Source organism: Mya arenaria, chromosome 13 (assembly GCF_026914265.1).
Source record: "Mya arenaria isolate MELC-2E11 chromosome 13, ASM2691426v1".
NCBI lineage: Eukaryota > Metazoa > Mollusca > Bivalvia > Myida > Myidae > Mya > Mya arenaria.
The window spans coordinates 12,194,575-12,212,791 of record NC_069134.1 but is presented as its reverse complement, the minus strand read 5'-3'; the positions used below and the strand labels follow the sequence as shown (position 1 = coordinate 12,212,791).

The 18,217-nt window shown below is 34.9% G+C and overlaps 1 protein-coding gene across 1 annotated transcript; it reads left to right on the top strand.

Moving 5' to 3' along the window:
• Window positions 1-1,747: 1,747 nt before the first annotated feature.
• Window positions 1,748-18,002, top strand: LOC128215030 (tyrosine-protein kinase SRK2-like). Its single transcript, XM_052921763.1, has 10 exons — window positions 1,748-1,910; window positions 3,587-3,704; window positions 4,237-4,350; window positions 5,351-5,454; window positions 5,759-5,914; window positions 6,688-6,852; window positions 9,164-9,420; window positions 11,775-11,928; window positions 13,386-13,517; window positions 17,812-18,002. Exons 1-10 carry the CDS (start codon window positions 1,748-1,750, stop codon window positions 18,000-18,002), a joined length of 1,554 nt encoding a protein of 517 aa, XP_052777723.1.
• Window positions 18,003-18,217: the final 215 nt, after the last annotated feature.

The following is an 18,217-nucleotide window of genomic DNA, read 5'->3' as shown; positions in this document are numbered from 1 at the left end:
AAATTGATCATCATAAACTTGAACTAGAAATCCCATAGGTAATTATTAAGTAGGTTAAATAAAGTATCGGAAACGAGTTCTTTAGATCTGTAATTGTTTAAAAGTTTTTAATAATTTTATTTCCCCGTGAACGGTTTTTCCAGAAAAGTAATACAGATCATCTTTTAAAGCTGCACACTCACAGATTGAACGTTTTGACAACTTTTTTATTTTTTGTCATGGAACGAGCCATTTTTTGCGAAATTGCATGGGAACCAGTTATATAAGAATGCCGACAAAAAATAAGATCGCAGGTTTTTATATTTGAGATAAAAAAATATATTATATGTTGTATTATGTACAATTAATTGGTTAAATAATATATAATATAGTTTTATAATGATATGTTGATATTTTTTTATATTGCATTATATCGTTTGGTCGCAAATTACAGGCAAACTGGCCTACTACCTTCAAGGTCGATCATTATAGTCTAAACGAATGTTCTCAAGAACTCGGTTCCTGTAGGTCATTTATATTGACGCCCTACAATAAATATTATAATGCAGCTCATGGGTTTCTGTACCTTTTTAGGGGTGAAAACATTTCTGTATTGAAAAATAACACGCTTATCCAACCATCGCAAAACTGTGCATGGTTATGATATTACTTTTAAAAAACTGCACTGACTTAGGAATTACCTAACACGATTAAACCCAAAACAATTAGTAATACATGTCAAACATTCAAACCCTTCGGACACAAGTCATTCCACTGGTTTACCACGGCCGAGTATCTTTATAAAAGATGCTTCCTGTGACATTTAAACTTAATCAACAAACTCTTAGATGACCGAATTTCTATGTTATAACTGACAGTGTGTGTATACCATGTGATAAGATGCAGTGTACGCGGCTTACGGAGCCCAGCCTTTGGTCTTTTACCAGAGTTTGATTGAGAATGTAGTTTTTTAAGACACTTCGACAAACCTTTTCACAAAACAACCGTCTGACGGAGCACTGTCAACAAATTATTATGGAAACAGATTTTTCGAAGTATTTGATGAAACTAATCACCTAATCAAACTCCGGTAATGAATCAAAGGTGTGACTCTTTAAGCGGCATAGACTGCCCTTTGTTTCATTTAAAATAGTGTAGTAAAAGAAAAGTTATCTTTGATTTAAGTCTTCATTTTAAACAAAATGCCTTCTGACGTAGCATATATGACGTAATTTATCACGTGGTTAATACACACTGACTTATCAAAATTAGAATGTTGTTTTCATTAAATCATAATGTAAAAACTACTTAAGTGAATAGTTTGAATTTCTTATCTTTTTTATGGCGGCCTGAATATAGTTCCTTGTTTGATTGTGAGTGGCTGCATGTTAACCATAGCAGTTCTCATTATATAAGGTGCAAATAAAAGTGTGCGTATTTTGCTTGTATAAAGGGAAATGTGCTTTCATTTCTATTCCCTTGTAAGACCTTGTAAGTTCATGTCTGATGATGCATAGTTATGGTACAATAATTAAAGACATTAAGACAGCAAGAAGTTTTAAGCTAGATTTTGTGTCTCTTTCTCTGTATTCAATACTTGAGTACGGCTGTATTGCAATTATTGCAGTGCTTTTATTGTTTTCTGATTTTTCTTTATCGTTACTTTGTCACACTTTGCTGCCTTTTAAATGCACTTAAGTTTTACAATGTTATACTATACGATAAATACCTGAAGCTTTCCTGAGTGACCTACTTCTGAAACCAAGCCATGGGGTGTGATGAATCCAAACCCAAGATGGACACATCGGAGTCGATGTTCTCCGATATTAAAGGAAGGAGCGAGGAAAACGGGGACAAACCACGTGGGAAAAACTACTACACCAACCCCCCAGTTAATCTACCACAGCCTGGGGAGAACTCTGATGCTGAGGGTAATACACTGTATTAGTGTTTGTAGTAGTTTGTGTCATTGGGTAACAGACAAAGATACAAGGGAAAACTTGTACTGCTGCCTAAGACTCACCTACCGTTCACGATTTAATCAGATCATTCAATAATTGAGAATTACTCACTCGGAGAAATACGTTTTTCACTGTTCCTACTTTCTTACCTCCTATTTTTATGCCCCCAGAAGGACGGCATATGGAAATCTAACCGTTCGTCTGTACGTCCCTACGGTGTCCTATTAATTAACCCAAGGATCTTAAACTTGGTAGGCATGTTGGTCATGACAAGTAGATGAAACCTTTTGAATGTGAGGTACATGGGTAAAGGGCAAGGTCGTGGAAACCTAACTGAAAATCTTTTTCCCGATCCATAACTGAAAAATGCTGGGTTCCCAGGGATCTACAACTTGGCAGTGACCGTTTGCCATTGCCAGCAATTGAACCCTATTAATTTTGAGGTCCGTCAGTCAGTCAAAGATCAAGGTCCTGGTGACATTACGCTGAAAATCTAATTCCAATCAATAACTGAAAAAAAAACGATAGAGCTCAGGGACCTCGAACCTGCATACCAAGTTTGAGGTCCCTGAGCTCTATCGTTTGGTAGGCAATTTGTACACTACCAGCAGATAACCCCTATTGATAATGAATACCTGGATTTCAATACGCTAATAAAAATGAAGCCATTGCCTACATCATTCACTTAAAAGTTATCCAGTGCTAGTTATTTTGTTTCTTCATTTAAGGGTTTCATTAACAAATTGAATCCTAGCATACACTCATGTCAATAATGCCCAACAATCTCATTAAAAGTACAGCAGGCATGAAATGACATTTACTCCATCTTGCAATGATTAAATATCTTCCTGTGTTCATACTCTGCTCTTTCAAAATGTTATCAATCAATGTTTCCAAACTGCATGGAAAGTTTGCCATGAAAATATGCAAAATACTAAAGGCTATCTGTAAATAGGCCCAAATATTTATGGCTTTCTGGTCAATGAGGACTCTCACGGTAACTTGGCGCATTAATATGACAGCTCCTGTTTCCTTCTTTTTGTCAAATTATTCCTACTGTTAAGTGCAAAAGAATGATTAATGGATCAGTTTTCTCTTTATTAATTTGTTTCTTTCTTTCTTTTAATATTTCAGTATCTTCGTCTATACATCTACTCCTATATCAGAACTGTCACAAAGTTGCCGGAGCTTAACCTTGCAATAAGTGGTGTTGGGTTAGATTGATTGATGTTTTTATGAAACACACTCTATGATTGTGTATCATTTCAATTAATGGGGTATTGTGTGCAGTAGATATTATCATCACATGTGTATTCTAATTTTCAAACATAAAGTTCTTTAGTATAAGGAAGCTAATAAATAATATATATTGGGGTATGTAGGAAAGGGACTTTTTCCACGAAACATTTCAAGTGAGTGGTTGGCTTGATATTGCTTGAAACAATAATTGTTCATACTTATACTTACATAAAAATGACAATATAATTGAAAAGGAAGTTATTTTCACTAGTAAGCTGAAAGTGAGACATACTCATGTAACATTTGTACTATTATCCCCCACCCCTATCCACCCGAGAGTCTGAAAGCACATGGACGTCGAAAAGGACATATATCGTAGTCACAGAAGTCATTATGTTATATTACAGGAGGCAGTGGCGGAGGGAAACGTGTTTTCGCGCTCTATGACTATGATGCCCGAACACAAGATGACCTCACATTCCGCAAAGGCGACGTTCTCGAACTTATTAAGGGCAGAACTGAAGAGTAAGATATATGATTATATACGGTATTACCCTTTACTTAGCGGGTATGTTTTTCAAAGAGAATTAAATAAGCAAGGTATTATCATAGCCTTGGTGTCGATGTACAAAATATTAACCTTACACATAGCTCGAAAACCAAGTCCTTCAAGAGTTATCACCGTTTAATTACAGAAAATACCTAAAATCAGTCTTGTCCGATCAATAACTTAAGAAATCTTTGTGAAATCATCATCAAATTTGGTCAGAATATGTATGGGCATACTATCTCGGTCAGGATCAATAACAAGCCGTGTTGGCTTAGTTAATCCAGAGTTATTGCCCTTCAATTGGTGAAAACTGTATTAACAATGTCCGCTTTCTAAATTTGGCGTAGCGTTCAACCATTTATCACCAAACTGGGTGCCCTCAAATTAAGACGGGCGTATTTTATGACAGTATATGCTCTTCTTAATCTTCATATTTCCATTTTTCTGAGAAACCAGTGCCGATCTTTTCCGTTCTTGTCAGATTTAACATTAAGCTGTAACTTCCAGCAATGAGGACTGGTGCTACGCGCGACATACATATCCAAAATATAACAATCTCCAGAAAGAGGGTTACGTGCCACGGACCTATGTTGCATTGGAGGAAAGTCTAGAGTCACATGAGTAAGTGAAAGCAATTGTTGGAGATAATGATGTTAACTTAAGGACATAGAATAATAAATTTATATTGCTATCATTATCAACTTATAAATATAAGAATGATTATATTTACTGCATACTATCGAGGACTGAATGGTTATGCCATAAAAAAAACAACATACTTTACGGATGATCTTCATATCAGATACTTTCTTTTATCATAAGGAGTTTAACCACTACTTCATTAGCAGGGCTTATATAATAAATCTGAGGGTAAGGGCTCAGTGTCGACGATTACTGTATTGTTTTGAAACCTGTTCTGATTCCCTTCTGAAACCCTGTTCTGATTCTACACTAAAACCCTGCTTAGATTCTCTTCTGAAACCCTGTTCTGATTCTACATTAAAACCCTGCTTAGATTCTCTTCTGAAACCCTGTTCTGATTCTACATTAAATCTCTGCTTAGATTCTCTTCTGAAACCCTGTTCTGATTCTACATCAAAACCGGCTTAGGTTCTCTTCTAAAACCAATGCTATTTTCGTATTAAATCTTGTCCTGATTGTCTATTGAAACCAATTTTTGGATTTTCTGTTGAATATTTATATGAAAAACTACTGAAACAAACTCAGTAGCCTAAAGTTCAAACATAAACCCCGTTTAATGGCACAGGGTTCTAAAGATTATCGCTCTCAGTCTCAGTGAAATTGTGTTTTGATTATAATTTGAAACCCTGTTCTGATTCTGATTTTAAACCTTTTTAATTTGGCTATTGAAAGCCTGTTCTGATTTCTGCTAAAATGTGTTCTGATTCTCTATTAAAACCCAGCTCTAGATATCTATTGAAAATATGTTGTGTTTCTGTATTGAAACTGTGTTCTGATTCATTATTGAAACTGTGTATTGATTTTTTGTTGAAAACCCTGTTCTGATTCTCTATCGAAACTTTGTTTTGATTTTCTGATTGAAACTGTTGTCTGATTCTCTATTTAACTTTAGTCTGATTTTCTTATTTGTCTATTGCAGCTGGTTTTTCGGACGGGTGACACGTAAGGAGGCAGAGAGAAACTTGTTGACGAAGGACAACCCTGTTGGAGCTTTCCTAGTACGGGAGAGCGAGAGTTGTCCGGGTGGGTCGATTGTGTATACAGTTATATCATATCTGTTTCTAGTTCAAATCTAGTTAAGTTAGCCTATAGAAGAGGCCTAATGAAAGTATCCATTCCAGTTGTTTAAACTGGAATCTCTTGGTTAATTGAGACTATAGTCAACAGTTGTCCCCAGATTTGTGCAGCTTTTTCATATTCTAAAACATACAGCATTCAAGCAGACACATTAAAATTATTACCAATGCAGCATGATTTCATATAATTTGTATCATGAAATTATTTTTGTATAGAATGTTTGTCATTCGTATTTATTTCCCGCATTCAGGGAGCTATGCGTTGTCCATTCGAGACTATGACCAAAACATGGCCAATCCGGATTGCGCCAAACATTACAAGCTTCGCAACATGGATGAAGGCGGAGTGTACATTGTCAAAAGACGACAGTTCAAGAGTATGATGGAACTTGTGGACCAATATAAAGGTGATACATTAAGATTCAAGTCTCGAGTACATGAACATTTTACAATTAAAGGAAGGGAATACTTAAATTCTACAATTTGCGGCCTCTTCCTGCTTATTTTACAAAACTAATGTGAACCGAAAGGGTACACTCAGTCAGCTTGCAAATAGAGAAGTACGTGAAGTATGCTTTGATGGAGGATTGCGCTCATGGAACGAGAGTGGAGAATCAGTCACAGGTGTATGGACTAACGTACAAGAAACTGCTATGAAGGCTTGGAAGTCCGAATGCAAATGGATGATGCAAGTGCGACGCCAAGGGAGCATTAATGAAACAAAAACAACGAGTACATTATAGACTCAGACGCTGCGCTGATTAACATCGTTATAATGTAGCAAGACGTTTTGGTAGCTTTTTCAAGCATACTACAAAGAATAGGAACGAACCTTCTCGTCAAGAACTTGAATCAGATTGCAAAACTCACTAAATATGTAGACTATGTCAATCCAAACATAATTATCAATTTTTGGACAGCTTTTGTTATTATAAACATTTATCTTTGTTTATTCATGCAATCATCATTTTCTTATTTTCAAAATGTTGACGTGATATTTGTTAGTATCACTAGGGGATTTTGCCCCTGGTAACACATGTTTACAGGGAAATAAAAGGGACTGTTGCTTGTCTTAAAAATAGAAAAAGAAAAATGGCTGTTGAAAATGGCAGGCACTACACCTTTCACAAAATCCATAATTCTTGAAATGCATATCCATCTTTATTCGTCCTCATTCCAGTGCAAGCGGATGGTATATGCGGGTCACTGGTAGCACCGTGTTCTCGAGCTGCTCCGGTAATGGTCGATTTGAGTCGGGACACTAAGGACGCGTGGGAGATTGACAGGAACTCGCTCCAGCTGGCACAGAGGCTTGGAGCTGGTCAGTTCGGGGAGGTCTGGAAAGGTATAAACAATCTCCTTTACATGACCACGTTTGAATTATTGTGTAAATTTATGGCATTATTAGGTTTCCTTCGATACATTATTGACATTCCGGGCACACGTTGCATACCAAATCAATGTAGGGCGTTGGGGCAAAAAACAACAAGAGTTTCAATGTTTTAAATGAAATGAGGGCAAGTTACTTTGTATCAAGGTTTTCTTACTGGAAGAAGGGGTAGACTTACAGTATCATTTCATTGGCCAAATTTTGTTTTAAAATGTTTCAATGAAACTATTGAAATGGCTCAGCCATAATTGACAAAAACATAAGATTTTCTAAGTGAAAGGAGATCTGAAAGGTATAGTGTTATCCAGTGGTGCAGTGTTGATGGCGCCCCTGAGGTGGTGGAGGTGGTATAAAGGAATATAGTATAGGTGTCTGGATTTCTTTTTGTGCTGAATTTCTTCCTTATTGTATTGAAGTAAACAAGAACTTAACATAATCAATAGCTGTAATTACAGACGATCCGTATTTTTCAATATGTACTCAAGTTATCAGTGTTGACAGCAAAGTATGTGACACAGCTATACCAGTGTGTGTATATCACGTGACAAAATGTGTCATAAATGCTACGTCGGAAGGCAATATTTTGCTTTGAACGAAGACTTTAACAAAGATAACTTCACTATCATTTCACCATTTTAAATGAAACAGAGCGCAGTCTACGCCGCGTACGGATTCCCGCCTTCGGTCTTTTACCACAGTTTCATTGAGAGTTTAGTTTCTTAAAACACTTCGACAAACCTTTTCACAAAACGGCCGTCTGACGGAGCACTGTCAAAACAATGTTTTGGAAACAGGTTTGACGAAGTGTTTGATGAAACTAAGCACCTTATCAAACTCCGGTAATAAAACGAATGCAGGGCTCTTTTAGCAGCATAGACTGACCCTTGTTTCATTTAAAATGATGTATTTAAAGAAAAGTTATCTTTGTTTATAGTCTTCATTTTAAGCAGAATGTTGCCTTCCGACGTAGCATATATGACGCAATTTAACACGTGGTATACACACTGTATAAATCGAGGTAGTAAAGTCAGATTGCAATCATTCATGAATAGGCTAAAGAGAGCCAAACCATTGACATAAGTCATGTGACGTGAACTCTGTCCCAACTACTGATTATGAATTCGTTGTCACATGCTTTCTTGATGAGTGGTAGCTGGTTCAAATAACATACATAGACATATACTAGAACTTTATATTATCTTCATTTTAAGATGACCATTAAAATACACGTGAAAGTGCTTCAATATTAAAACAATTAGTTTAAAAGATTTGCATAATATCTTTTTGAGCCACTGTGAGAAAAATATGAAAAGAAAATTGAATGAAATGTTATAAAAAGATGTTTGCTACTGATAATGAACCCTCTTTTGAGCAAGGTAATTGTTAACACTATTATTTAATCTTGTTTGTTTTAAAAAAGAAAAGTCGAGATTAAAAATTGTCATAAAATTGTTTTGGTGTTCTTTTGGTCGTCAATTTTATGTTTATAGTTTCAAACAATGACTGCATCGTATCTTTGAAAAGTTTTTGAATTAGGTACTCTGAATTGTATTCGTCCGTCTGCAGATAGAGTTGGGATCTCTAATCATAGAAGTAATTGGGGTTTACCTATAACTTTATTATTATTTGTTTCCTCAAATTAATGCATACTTTGATAAGATTTACCTTTTGCGTTTTATCTTTATTTAGGATTGTTGGGATAAGAGTGAGGTTTGTGCACTTAAACTGGTTTAAACCCCCAGTAAATTTACATTTTACTGACCGTTCCAAGGCGGTACCTAACTATTCTTGATAAACATACCTAGTTTTTTTATATATAGTATGTATGGACTGTTCTGTTTGTGGAGTTTTGTGCTGTTCTTCCATGTTTCTTGTTTGTGGTTTTATGTTCTATGTCTTTGGCGTTTACCCAGTGCCATTAAACCTGGTTTATGTTTAAACTTTTTGCTACGGAGCTTGTTTCTGTAGCTTTTTGCATAAATATTTGGCAAAATCTTGAACCTTTACCATAACTCAGACACCGTGCAAGGTATATGAATGAAAGTTAATAACCAAATTGCAGGAGATAATACGCATATGAATAGAAAGGAGCACAATTCTGACTTTTATTGACGAATGCTTCTTAGAAAATAAGAAGAATCCATCGCTAGCTTTTGATCGGCGGTGCTCTTGTGGTTACCATTGCGTAGATAACAATCTAAAACAGCTTTCACAATAACCGTAATATTAAATAAAAAAGTTACATGAGTATCATTTTTACAACAAGGAATATGGAACAACACAACAGATGTCGCTATAAAAACTCTAAAGTCAGGCACAATGAAAAAGGAGGCCTTTCTTGCCGAGGCCCAGATTATGAAGCAGTGTCGCCATGACAAACTTGTGCGTCTGTACGCCATTTGCTCGAAGGAGGAGCCGATTTACATTGTGACTGAGCTCCTCAATGACAGTCTGCTAAACTACCTGCGGGAAGGAGAAGGACGATTCATAGAATTCCCCGAAATGGTGGACTACGCAGAACAGGTGGGTGACATATTTCAACATGTGTTATAATCATTGTAGATGGGTAGTATCTGATTTTTTTGATTTTATTAAAAACATGTTAATTCTTAGGTTTAGATTTGATTTTTACTATTTTTTTATTTATTCAAAATTATTGTCATATTCCAAAAATATATAAGTACCTGTATTTCATGACTTCTTTGATGTTTGAACAAATTACGACGGAAAAAAATTGTTTCAAGGAATTTGTCAATGGAGAAATTGTGAAAATTCTTTTGTGTGTTTTTTTCCTGATAGAATGTGATTTACCTTCAGCCATTTAAGTGTATTACCTGCATCATGATACATTAAAAGTTATAATGTAGTTCATTTTCAGATCACAAAATTCCTACCCGTGGTTGGCAAACAACGCAAATACCAATCTTTAATAGAAAGGGAACCTAAAATTGTGTTTCTACCTTTGCCAAATGCAAAGAATAAATTGAAAGTCAAGTTCAAGCCAGTCCTTAATTATTAGTTTGATATTAAAGATTGCTAATGGGATGGATAATTTGAAAAGGAGAAATTAATTCACAGAGATACGGCGCTACTAACCTTCTCGTATGGAACGAGAACATTGTCAAACTGTCGACTTTGGTCTCGCTAGGCGTATTGTGGATGACTTATACACCCCGTGGGTTACTGAATCTGTGTAAAGGTTGCTCTTAAATATCTATATAACCTAGACGCATTCATTGTTCAATTGTTTGACTAGTTAATAGCTGTTTAAATGTATTATTCCAAAAACGTTTTACTGTATTTACTATTTGATATTAGTATAATGATGATTGGAAATGTTATTATTTTTTTTGTTAAAAAGGATTTTTAAGGTGGTCAAATATCTTTTTAGACTATACGGTGTTATACATTTTACCCAGAACTTATTTATATTATTATTATTATTATTATTATTATTATTATTATTATTATTATTATTATTGTGAGATTCAGTATGTAATAGAGTTTGGTGTTTACTTCAATTATTGAATGGCTTTACAACTACATGTTTACATAGCTTTGTATTTCATTTCCAATTGTTTAAACATATTTTATTATTGAAAGAAACATACAAAGTATGGAACGTCATATACAACACCAAAGTTTATGAAGATGGTAAACAACTGATGAAAAACATGTTTCCACTTCATTTCCATTAATTTAGCAATATCTTCGAAATTATTCCATACAAATGTATTTTACTGAAAGTACGTAGACTTTGCGTCAAGTGAGACTTATTTTTGAAAAAACGTTTTAATATACACAGTTAATATCAATAAATATTACTAGGGATGGCAATTATTTCTCGTGTACTAGATCGTCCTACTTGAATACTCGGGGAGGGGTAACCTGAATGGTGTTTTTTAACATTTCACTAAATATAGCAATATACAGATGACTTACAGACTATGTAACAGACCGGGCGAGTTGCCAACAATACATAGTACGGTCCCCTAATCCCTACTAGATATGAAACAAATCTATTAAAATATGAATATTCAGGAGCCAACACGTTTTGTCATCGTACAGTCATAATGTTTACAGTATGCCAGTCCCTCAAACAAAACCCTAAAGCAAACTTTAGTGTCTATGATTGTTTAAGTTATAAGAATTATAACCATCTTTCTCTGATATAACATGTTAACATTATAATATAGATCCTTAAATTACCCACACAGATGTGCGTCAATGTCAACATGAATATCATAATACATTATTAAATGAACCAAATAGTCAATCATGCTAGTTTGTTTCTTAACCAAGCGCAAGTAAGAATGGGACGAAAACTTGAAAAGGATTGCCTGATATCGCACTCTTAAACACTTTCTTCCATAAGATCTTGATAAAACGAAAAATAAAGCCAATGTTTCATAACTTGTAAAAAAGGTTTAACACTTGTGCAGAAAATTCTATGTTTCACGTTTAGTGAATTGGCAAGTGTGGTGAATGAAAACTTGCAGGTTGTGTCAGGCATGTCATTCTTGGAGCATCAGAAGCTAATCCACAGGGATCTGGCAGACAGAAATGTCCTCGTTTGGGAGAGTAATGTCTGCAAGGTGACCGACGTTGGTCTGGCCCGCGTCATTGAAGATACTGAATATACTTCGCATGGTAATCAAGCACACTAACTCTAGAATGCTTGATGAATGCGCCATTTGAACTTGCTTATGGCACCATCAGATGGCCCTGCTCCTCAATTTCACAAATGTTACTTTCAGAGCAGTGAAAATCACAACCAGTTTAAATGCCTAGCACAACAAAAAGCGAATGAATCTAAATGGCATATAGAGATTGTTATGATAAATGTGCTTATGGCGTATAAATTTAACACATTTCAGATTGCTGCAGGAATGTCTTATCTGGAAAGGAATAAGCTTATCCATAGAGATTTAGCAGCAAGAAATGTCCTTGTTGGTGCAAATGGTATTTGCAAAATTGCCGACTTTGGTCTTGCGCGGATAATTGAGGATGACGAATACAATCCTAAACATGGTACCACTATATCTCTCAAATGTCCACTCAGACATATATTTTACCTCTGTCTCTCTCTGTCTCTCTCTCTCTCTCTCTCTCTCTCTCTCTCTCTCTATTTCTGTGTGTGTGCGTGCGTGCGTGCGTGTGTGCGTGTGTGAGGGTGTGTGTGTGAGGGTGTGTGTGTGTGTGTGTGTGTGGCTAGTCATATATAACTACACTGTCATAAAAAGAAGCATGCTATAATGGGAATCTTATAAGTGGCACTGCCTACACTAACGCATTGTGTCCTATGTGCCTTTTATACTCAAATGAACTAATTCTTATGTTGTATGTAGCAGCCGTAGATGGCAACAAAAAATGATGTTGAGTGTATCCCTACTACCAGGCTGAACTGATATATGAATTCGCAGTTTACTTGAAGATGTAAACTTCTTGAAATATCCTTTCTTGCCAAAGATGCTTGTTTTAATTTCCCTACCTTCACCTACATTAAAATTTTGTTTGTTTTTGCTAGAAACAGAACCAGTCAAAAGTTTATCAACAAATAGTCCAGTTCTCGAAGTCGCTGGTCAACATTGATTAAGTTCCAATAATAAATATTTCTTTCAATTTCCTACTTTCTATATGGCCGTTTGTCACTCATATATAAGGGGGAAATCTTATCCATAGGGATTTGGCAACCTGAATTGTTCTTATCGGTGATAATAAAATAGCAAAAGTCGCTAGGTTTGGGCTTGCCAAATGTATTGAAGATAATGGGTACACAGCTTTCGTTTGCTTGTTAATAAATTTTCATGTTAAACATGGTGGTTTGTAACCTTTACATGAAAGCCAACTGGAATCTGATAAAGAAAGGTATGATTTCTCTTATTGACCATTCCTTGGTTTCATTCAAATGAGTTTATTTCTTAAATAGTATGGTAAACTTTTGATTCTTGTAAGAAATGCATGAATTTGACTGCTTTCTGCATTTGTTATGATTTGTTACATACATGTATTAATATAGACAACATTAAATCCAACCTTGTTCTTATGTTCTTCTTTCAACGTCTTTATTTGATCAGCTGACTGCTGATTTTAAGTAATGATTCCAGTTGTGAAACTATCTTGCTCAATATAATATGGTTCTCTCTCTATAACAAATAACTTCCACTAATTTGATTTTTTTTATTAAAACAAAGATGACAGTATATTTTTATATATATTATTTTAATTGGCCAATGATCATAATTCGCTTAAAGTAAGCCATTTACAGAAACTGATTTTTTTGTTTTTCTTTAAATTAAGATCTATACAATTATAAGTAAATGTTATTTTGGGAATGTCAATGTGCAAGTGCTGCATTCCAACGTTGCAAGTTATATTTAAAAGGTTTTGATACTGCCATTGCTCTGTGGGACAAGTTGTCAAAGTTTTTCAATAAAAAATCAAGAATGAGAACGACACAGTCTAATCACATCATTTTTATTGTGCAGGATTTAAGTTCCCGGTCAAGTGGACGGCCCCAGAGGCGGCTAATTACATGCGTTTCACGATAAAGTCAGACGTGTGGTCATACGGCATTCTGCTCACGGAAATCACTACACATGGACAAGTACCATACCCAGGTAAAACAACGTTATCAAGGTTTAATAATAAAGAAGTCACTCTGAAGTGATTGGTTATATCTTGTAATACAAAAAACTCCTGAATTCGTTAATGCCTTTAAGCCTTCCGCAAAATCCAGCAAATTGAAATCAGTTTAGTAATACATATGCTTGTGTCTCAAATTAAAATGGAAGATTTTATAACAAATCCTCGCAAATAATCATCTAAACGTTATGGTTATATGTTGTTAACTTTGAAACTGATGTTTCGCACATGCATGTTCAAAGCGTTTGTAAACCTATAATTCCCTGATTGATCAGACTGATATATTATTTCGATTCAGACATTTGACTGTAAACTATGTCTATATCACGTTGTGACTGGGGCTATATTGGAATCAACTTGTCCATTTCGTCCGTCCGTTCTGGGACATCGGGACAAGTCTTCTTTTCTCCATTACTTGATGTTTTTGAGGTATTGACTTCTAACTTCGTACACATATCGGCTGTGTTTTGTATGGTATTTTTGGAGTTAATTCCCTTTCATTATTATGCTTATTTCTTTTTAATTTTCTCCACCGGGCAAATCTTGTCCGTAAAATAACTTGAAAAGTCTTTGAGGTATTGAGTTCAAACTTCTTATACAGATATATCACATTTGAAAAGAAGTGCATTGCTCTGATACCATACCTCTGGCTGCAGTATTTTTAGTATCTGGGCGCAGTATTGCTAAGTAAGTTATTGCCCTTTCTTATTGTGCATTCTTATTTTTTGTCAGGAGCATAACTTGAAAAGTCTTTGTGGAATTTACTTCCAACTACATATACAAATACAACACATTTACGAAAAGTGAAGTGTGCAAGAACCATAACTCTCTGTGTAGTTGTTTATTGCATGTAGTTATTGCCCTTATATATATGTATATATATATATCTCATTTAGGATAAGAATAGTGGACATGGACCATAACTTTAGCTGCGGTATTTTTTATATTGATTGCCCTTTGTCAACTTTCATACTTTTTATCCGGAGAAAAACTCGAGGTATTCATTTCAGTCTACATAAGCAGATAGATCTCATTCAGGAGAAGTGCCGTGCACTATAGCCACAACTCTTGGTGCATTATGTATTTAAGTTATTGTCTATTGTTTAATTGTAATCCTTTGTCGTGAGGCGTCAGTCTGAATGTTCTTGTTATACTATGGAATATTTAAGCGTATGACGTCACTTTATTTCAATATTTTACTTATGGTTATCATTTGGAAGAAGAATTAACAGATATATATTGTAAATTCATTTTTTATAATGTTTTTATCTTTTATTTCGTAAGTACAATGATACTTTTGATAATGTAACACCACGATCACTCGTTTTTTAACCTGTTATTTATTTAGCTATACCCTGTGGTGCTTTTAGCGTCTCAAACAGTAACTGAATCATATTAATAAAAATGTTTGAAATAGGTTCTCTGAATTTTATTCCCTCGTCTGCAGATAGAGTTGGGATCGAAAATCATAATATACTTGGAGTTTACCCAATATCTAATTATAATTTGTTTTATTCTTAAGTTTCCTCAAGTGTGAGGTTGTGCACACACACTAGTTTAAACCACCAGTATGTTCCCGACTGTACCAAGGCGTTACCTAAAACTCATTTATAAACACCCCTAGTTTTATATATATTATATATGTTGTTTGTTGCTTGTAGAGTTTTGTGATTGTTCCGTGTTTCTGATGTATGACTGTTTGTGTTGCTGTTACGTGCTATTGGCGCTGACCCTGTGCCATTTAACTGGATTTATGTTCAAGCTTTCGCTTACTGAACTTTTTTCTGTAATTCTTCATAAAATATTGACTTCAACTGTACAAAAGAAACCTTATTTTGTATTTGGTCAAATCAATTAAAAACTGTGGTATGCATTTTAAAGGGACTGTGTCACAGATTGGCACCAAAAAAAGTTTTTTCTGTAACGAATCTCAGGACAATTATCTAATAGAATTTGTTACGCTTCGATATCATAATTGTAAAAAGAAGTACCAAAATGTTAAAAAGAATTGTGTCGGAGACCGGGTTCGAACCCGCGTCGCCAAAATTAAAGTCTAGGGTCTTACTTACTGAGCTACAAAGGCTTATGCTTATCGGGTGACATAATTAAGCTATACACCTACCTCGGTAATATCACGTGATAACACCGACTAGCCAATCACGCATAGGGAATGAATTCTACCTGGTAGACATACCCAGTAATCTTTTTTAATGGAAACATACGAAATAACTGCTAAACTTAAATAAATTGTAAACTATGTGGTACTTCAGTTAGTAAGTTTCAATGCATTGTACACATCGATGCCAATTTTATGTCAGTTTTCGACAATTTTCTTTTTTTTCCGCTATATTATCATATGTGAGACAGCCCCTTTAAAACTAAAATTCCATGCATAATGTCACAGATTTTATAATCCTTATTACTGAATAGTAGAACCATTTACTTAAGTGATGCCTTCTCACCGACGTCATAGGGCATTCAAAGAACATATATAACTCCCAGTGATACTTCTTTGAAGAAAAGGGTATTGTAATGGGAATATTCACATCACATCCGGTAATAGCTGTAGTTTGTCTAAATCATTTCTTGATTTGCTTTTACTGTTGGCGTTGGATGCCCTCAATAAGTGCTTACTTGTTTGTAATATCCTCGGCTCTGTATGTGTGCAAGGGTTTAAACCTTAATTATTTCCACATGGTACACATGTTGCTAGATTAATATACACATGTGTAGCAACAACCGTAACTTTGACTTTAGTAATTATAGAGTTATGGCCCTTTCCAACTAAAATAAAAAAACAACAACGGCCAAGCACTGTCATCCGTTTATGGTGCTATTGTTTCAGTTAGCAATAGGTTCAGAACGAACATGTATAAAATAACATATTGTATAAAGAAATAAACGTTTCCGGAATAGTAATCTCTGTCTGATTTAAGTTAAATTTATTAATTTACAAAAAAATTTCTGTAACGAATCTCAGGACAATTATCATATAGAATGTGTTACGCTTTGATATCATAAATGTAAAACAAAATTGTGTCGGATACCGGATTCGAACCCGTGTCGGCAAAATTGCAGTCCAGCGTCGTATCCACTGAGCTACGACGGCTTACTCTAAATGGGTGACATAATTAAGGTATAAACCTACCTCGGTAATATCACGTGGTAACACCGACTAGCCAATCACGCATAAGAAATGAATTTTACCTGGTAGACATACCCAGTAATCTTTTTTAATTGAAAAATACGAAATAACTGCTAAACTTAAAAATATATAAACCATGTGGTACTTCAGTTAATAAGTTTCAATGCATTGTACACATCGCTGCCAAGTTAATAAGTTTCAATGCATTGTACACATCGCTGCCAAGTTAATGTCAGTTTTCGACAATTTTCTTTTTTCCGCTATTGTATCACACGGAGTACAGTCCCTTTAAAGTGCCTGATTTAAGTTAATTTTCTTAATTTACAATTTTTATTTTTATGGCTTCCTTAAGTATAATAATTTGAATTTTTCTTTTACCTATTTGAATTAATATATTTTTAAAGAACGTTTATCTTACTCTGCCATAATTATATGTCTTGAGTTTACTTTGATTGACCAATTCAACAATACATGTGATCAACTCAACAATACATGAACATCACCAATCTAAATGTAGCCTGTATGCATGCCCCTTTCCTATGACTTTTTCCAGGAATGACAAACACATTAGAAAGTAGTTTACGAATACAGAGATAATGGAAATATTCTGACGCCATGTACGAAATCATGGTCAAGTGCTGGAACAACCGGCCGGTGGAGAGACCTACCTTTTTAATTTCTTTGATGACTGTTGTAAGACCCCTACAATCAGTAGGCACTCTGAACTAATTTTAACTCATTATTAACTATGGTTATATGTAAGAAATCTAATGAAAAATGGTGAACATTATTTATTTACCTACTACTGTTGGTGATACGTTGCCTCATTTACCGTTTAATGAAATGCTTTTCTGTCTTTTGAAATATGCATGGCCTGTGTTGTTTTCCTTTCTTTTATGCCCAGCGGCAAAGCTTTTGTGAACTGATTCCAATATATATGCAAAAAGGTATGCGATGACTTATTTGAAGAGTTGTCATGGCTAAATTAAACAATTTAATGACAAAAAGTCCCTTTACACAGTTAGAAGCTTTTTACAATGCATTTCCTAATCGTGACATATGAAAGATTCTGAGAGCAAACCGGTTAAACAAAGATTTACAGAATTTACCCCATCTGCATTCAGGCATGACTAACCGAGAGGTTCTACAACACATCGCCTACGGCTACCGCATGCCTAAACCGCTGGAATGCTCCGACGCCATGTACGAAATAATGCTCAAGTGCTGGGATAAACGTGAGGAAAATCGACCAACTTTTGAATTCATGGAGTGCTTCTTCGATGACTATTTTGCCAATACAGAACTCGAAATATAATAAGAAATCAGTTGAATAATCAGATATGTGACTGATATTGCTTCACACAATTTGAACAGTTATGATTAAATTTATGCAGCATGTTACGATGTAATCTTAATTTGGTTCAGTGCGTTATTTTATTGCTGGCTATTTTGACTATGCTTTTTGGTGCAAAAATAATTATTTATGTCGGGAATATTTAACATACATGAAATTATTTTTTGTAGAAATGT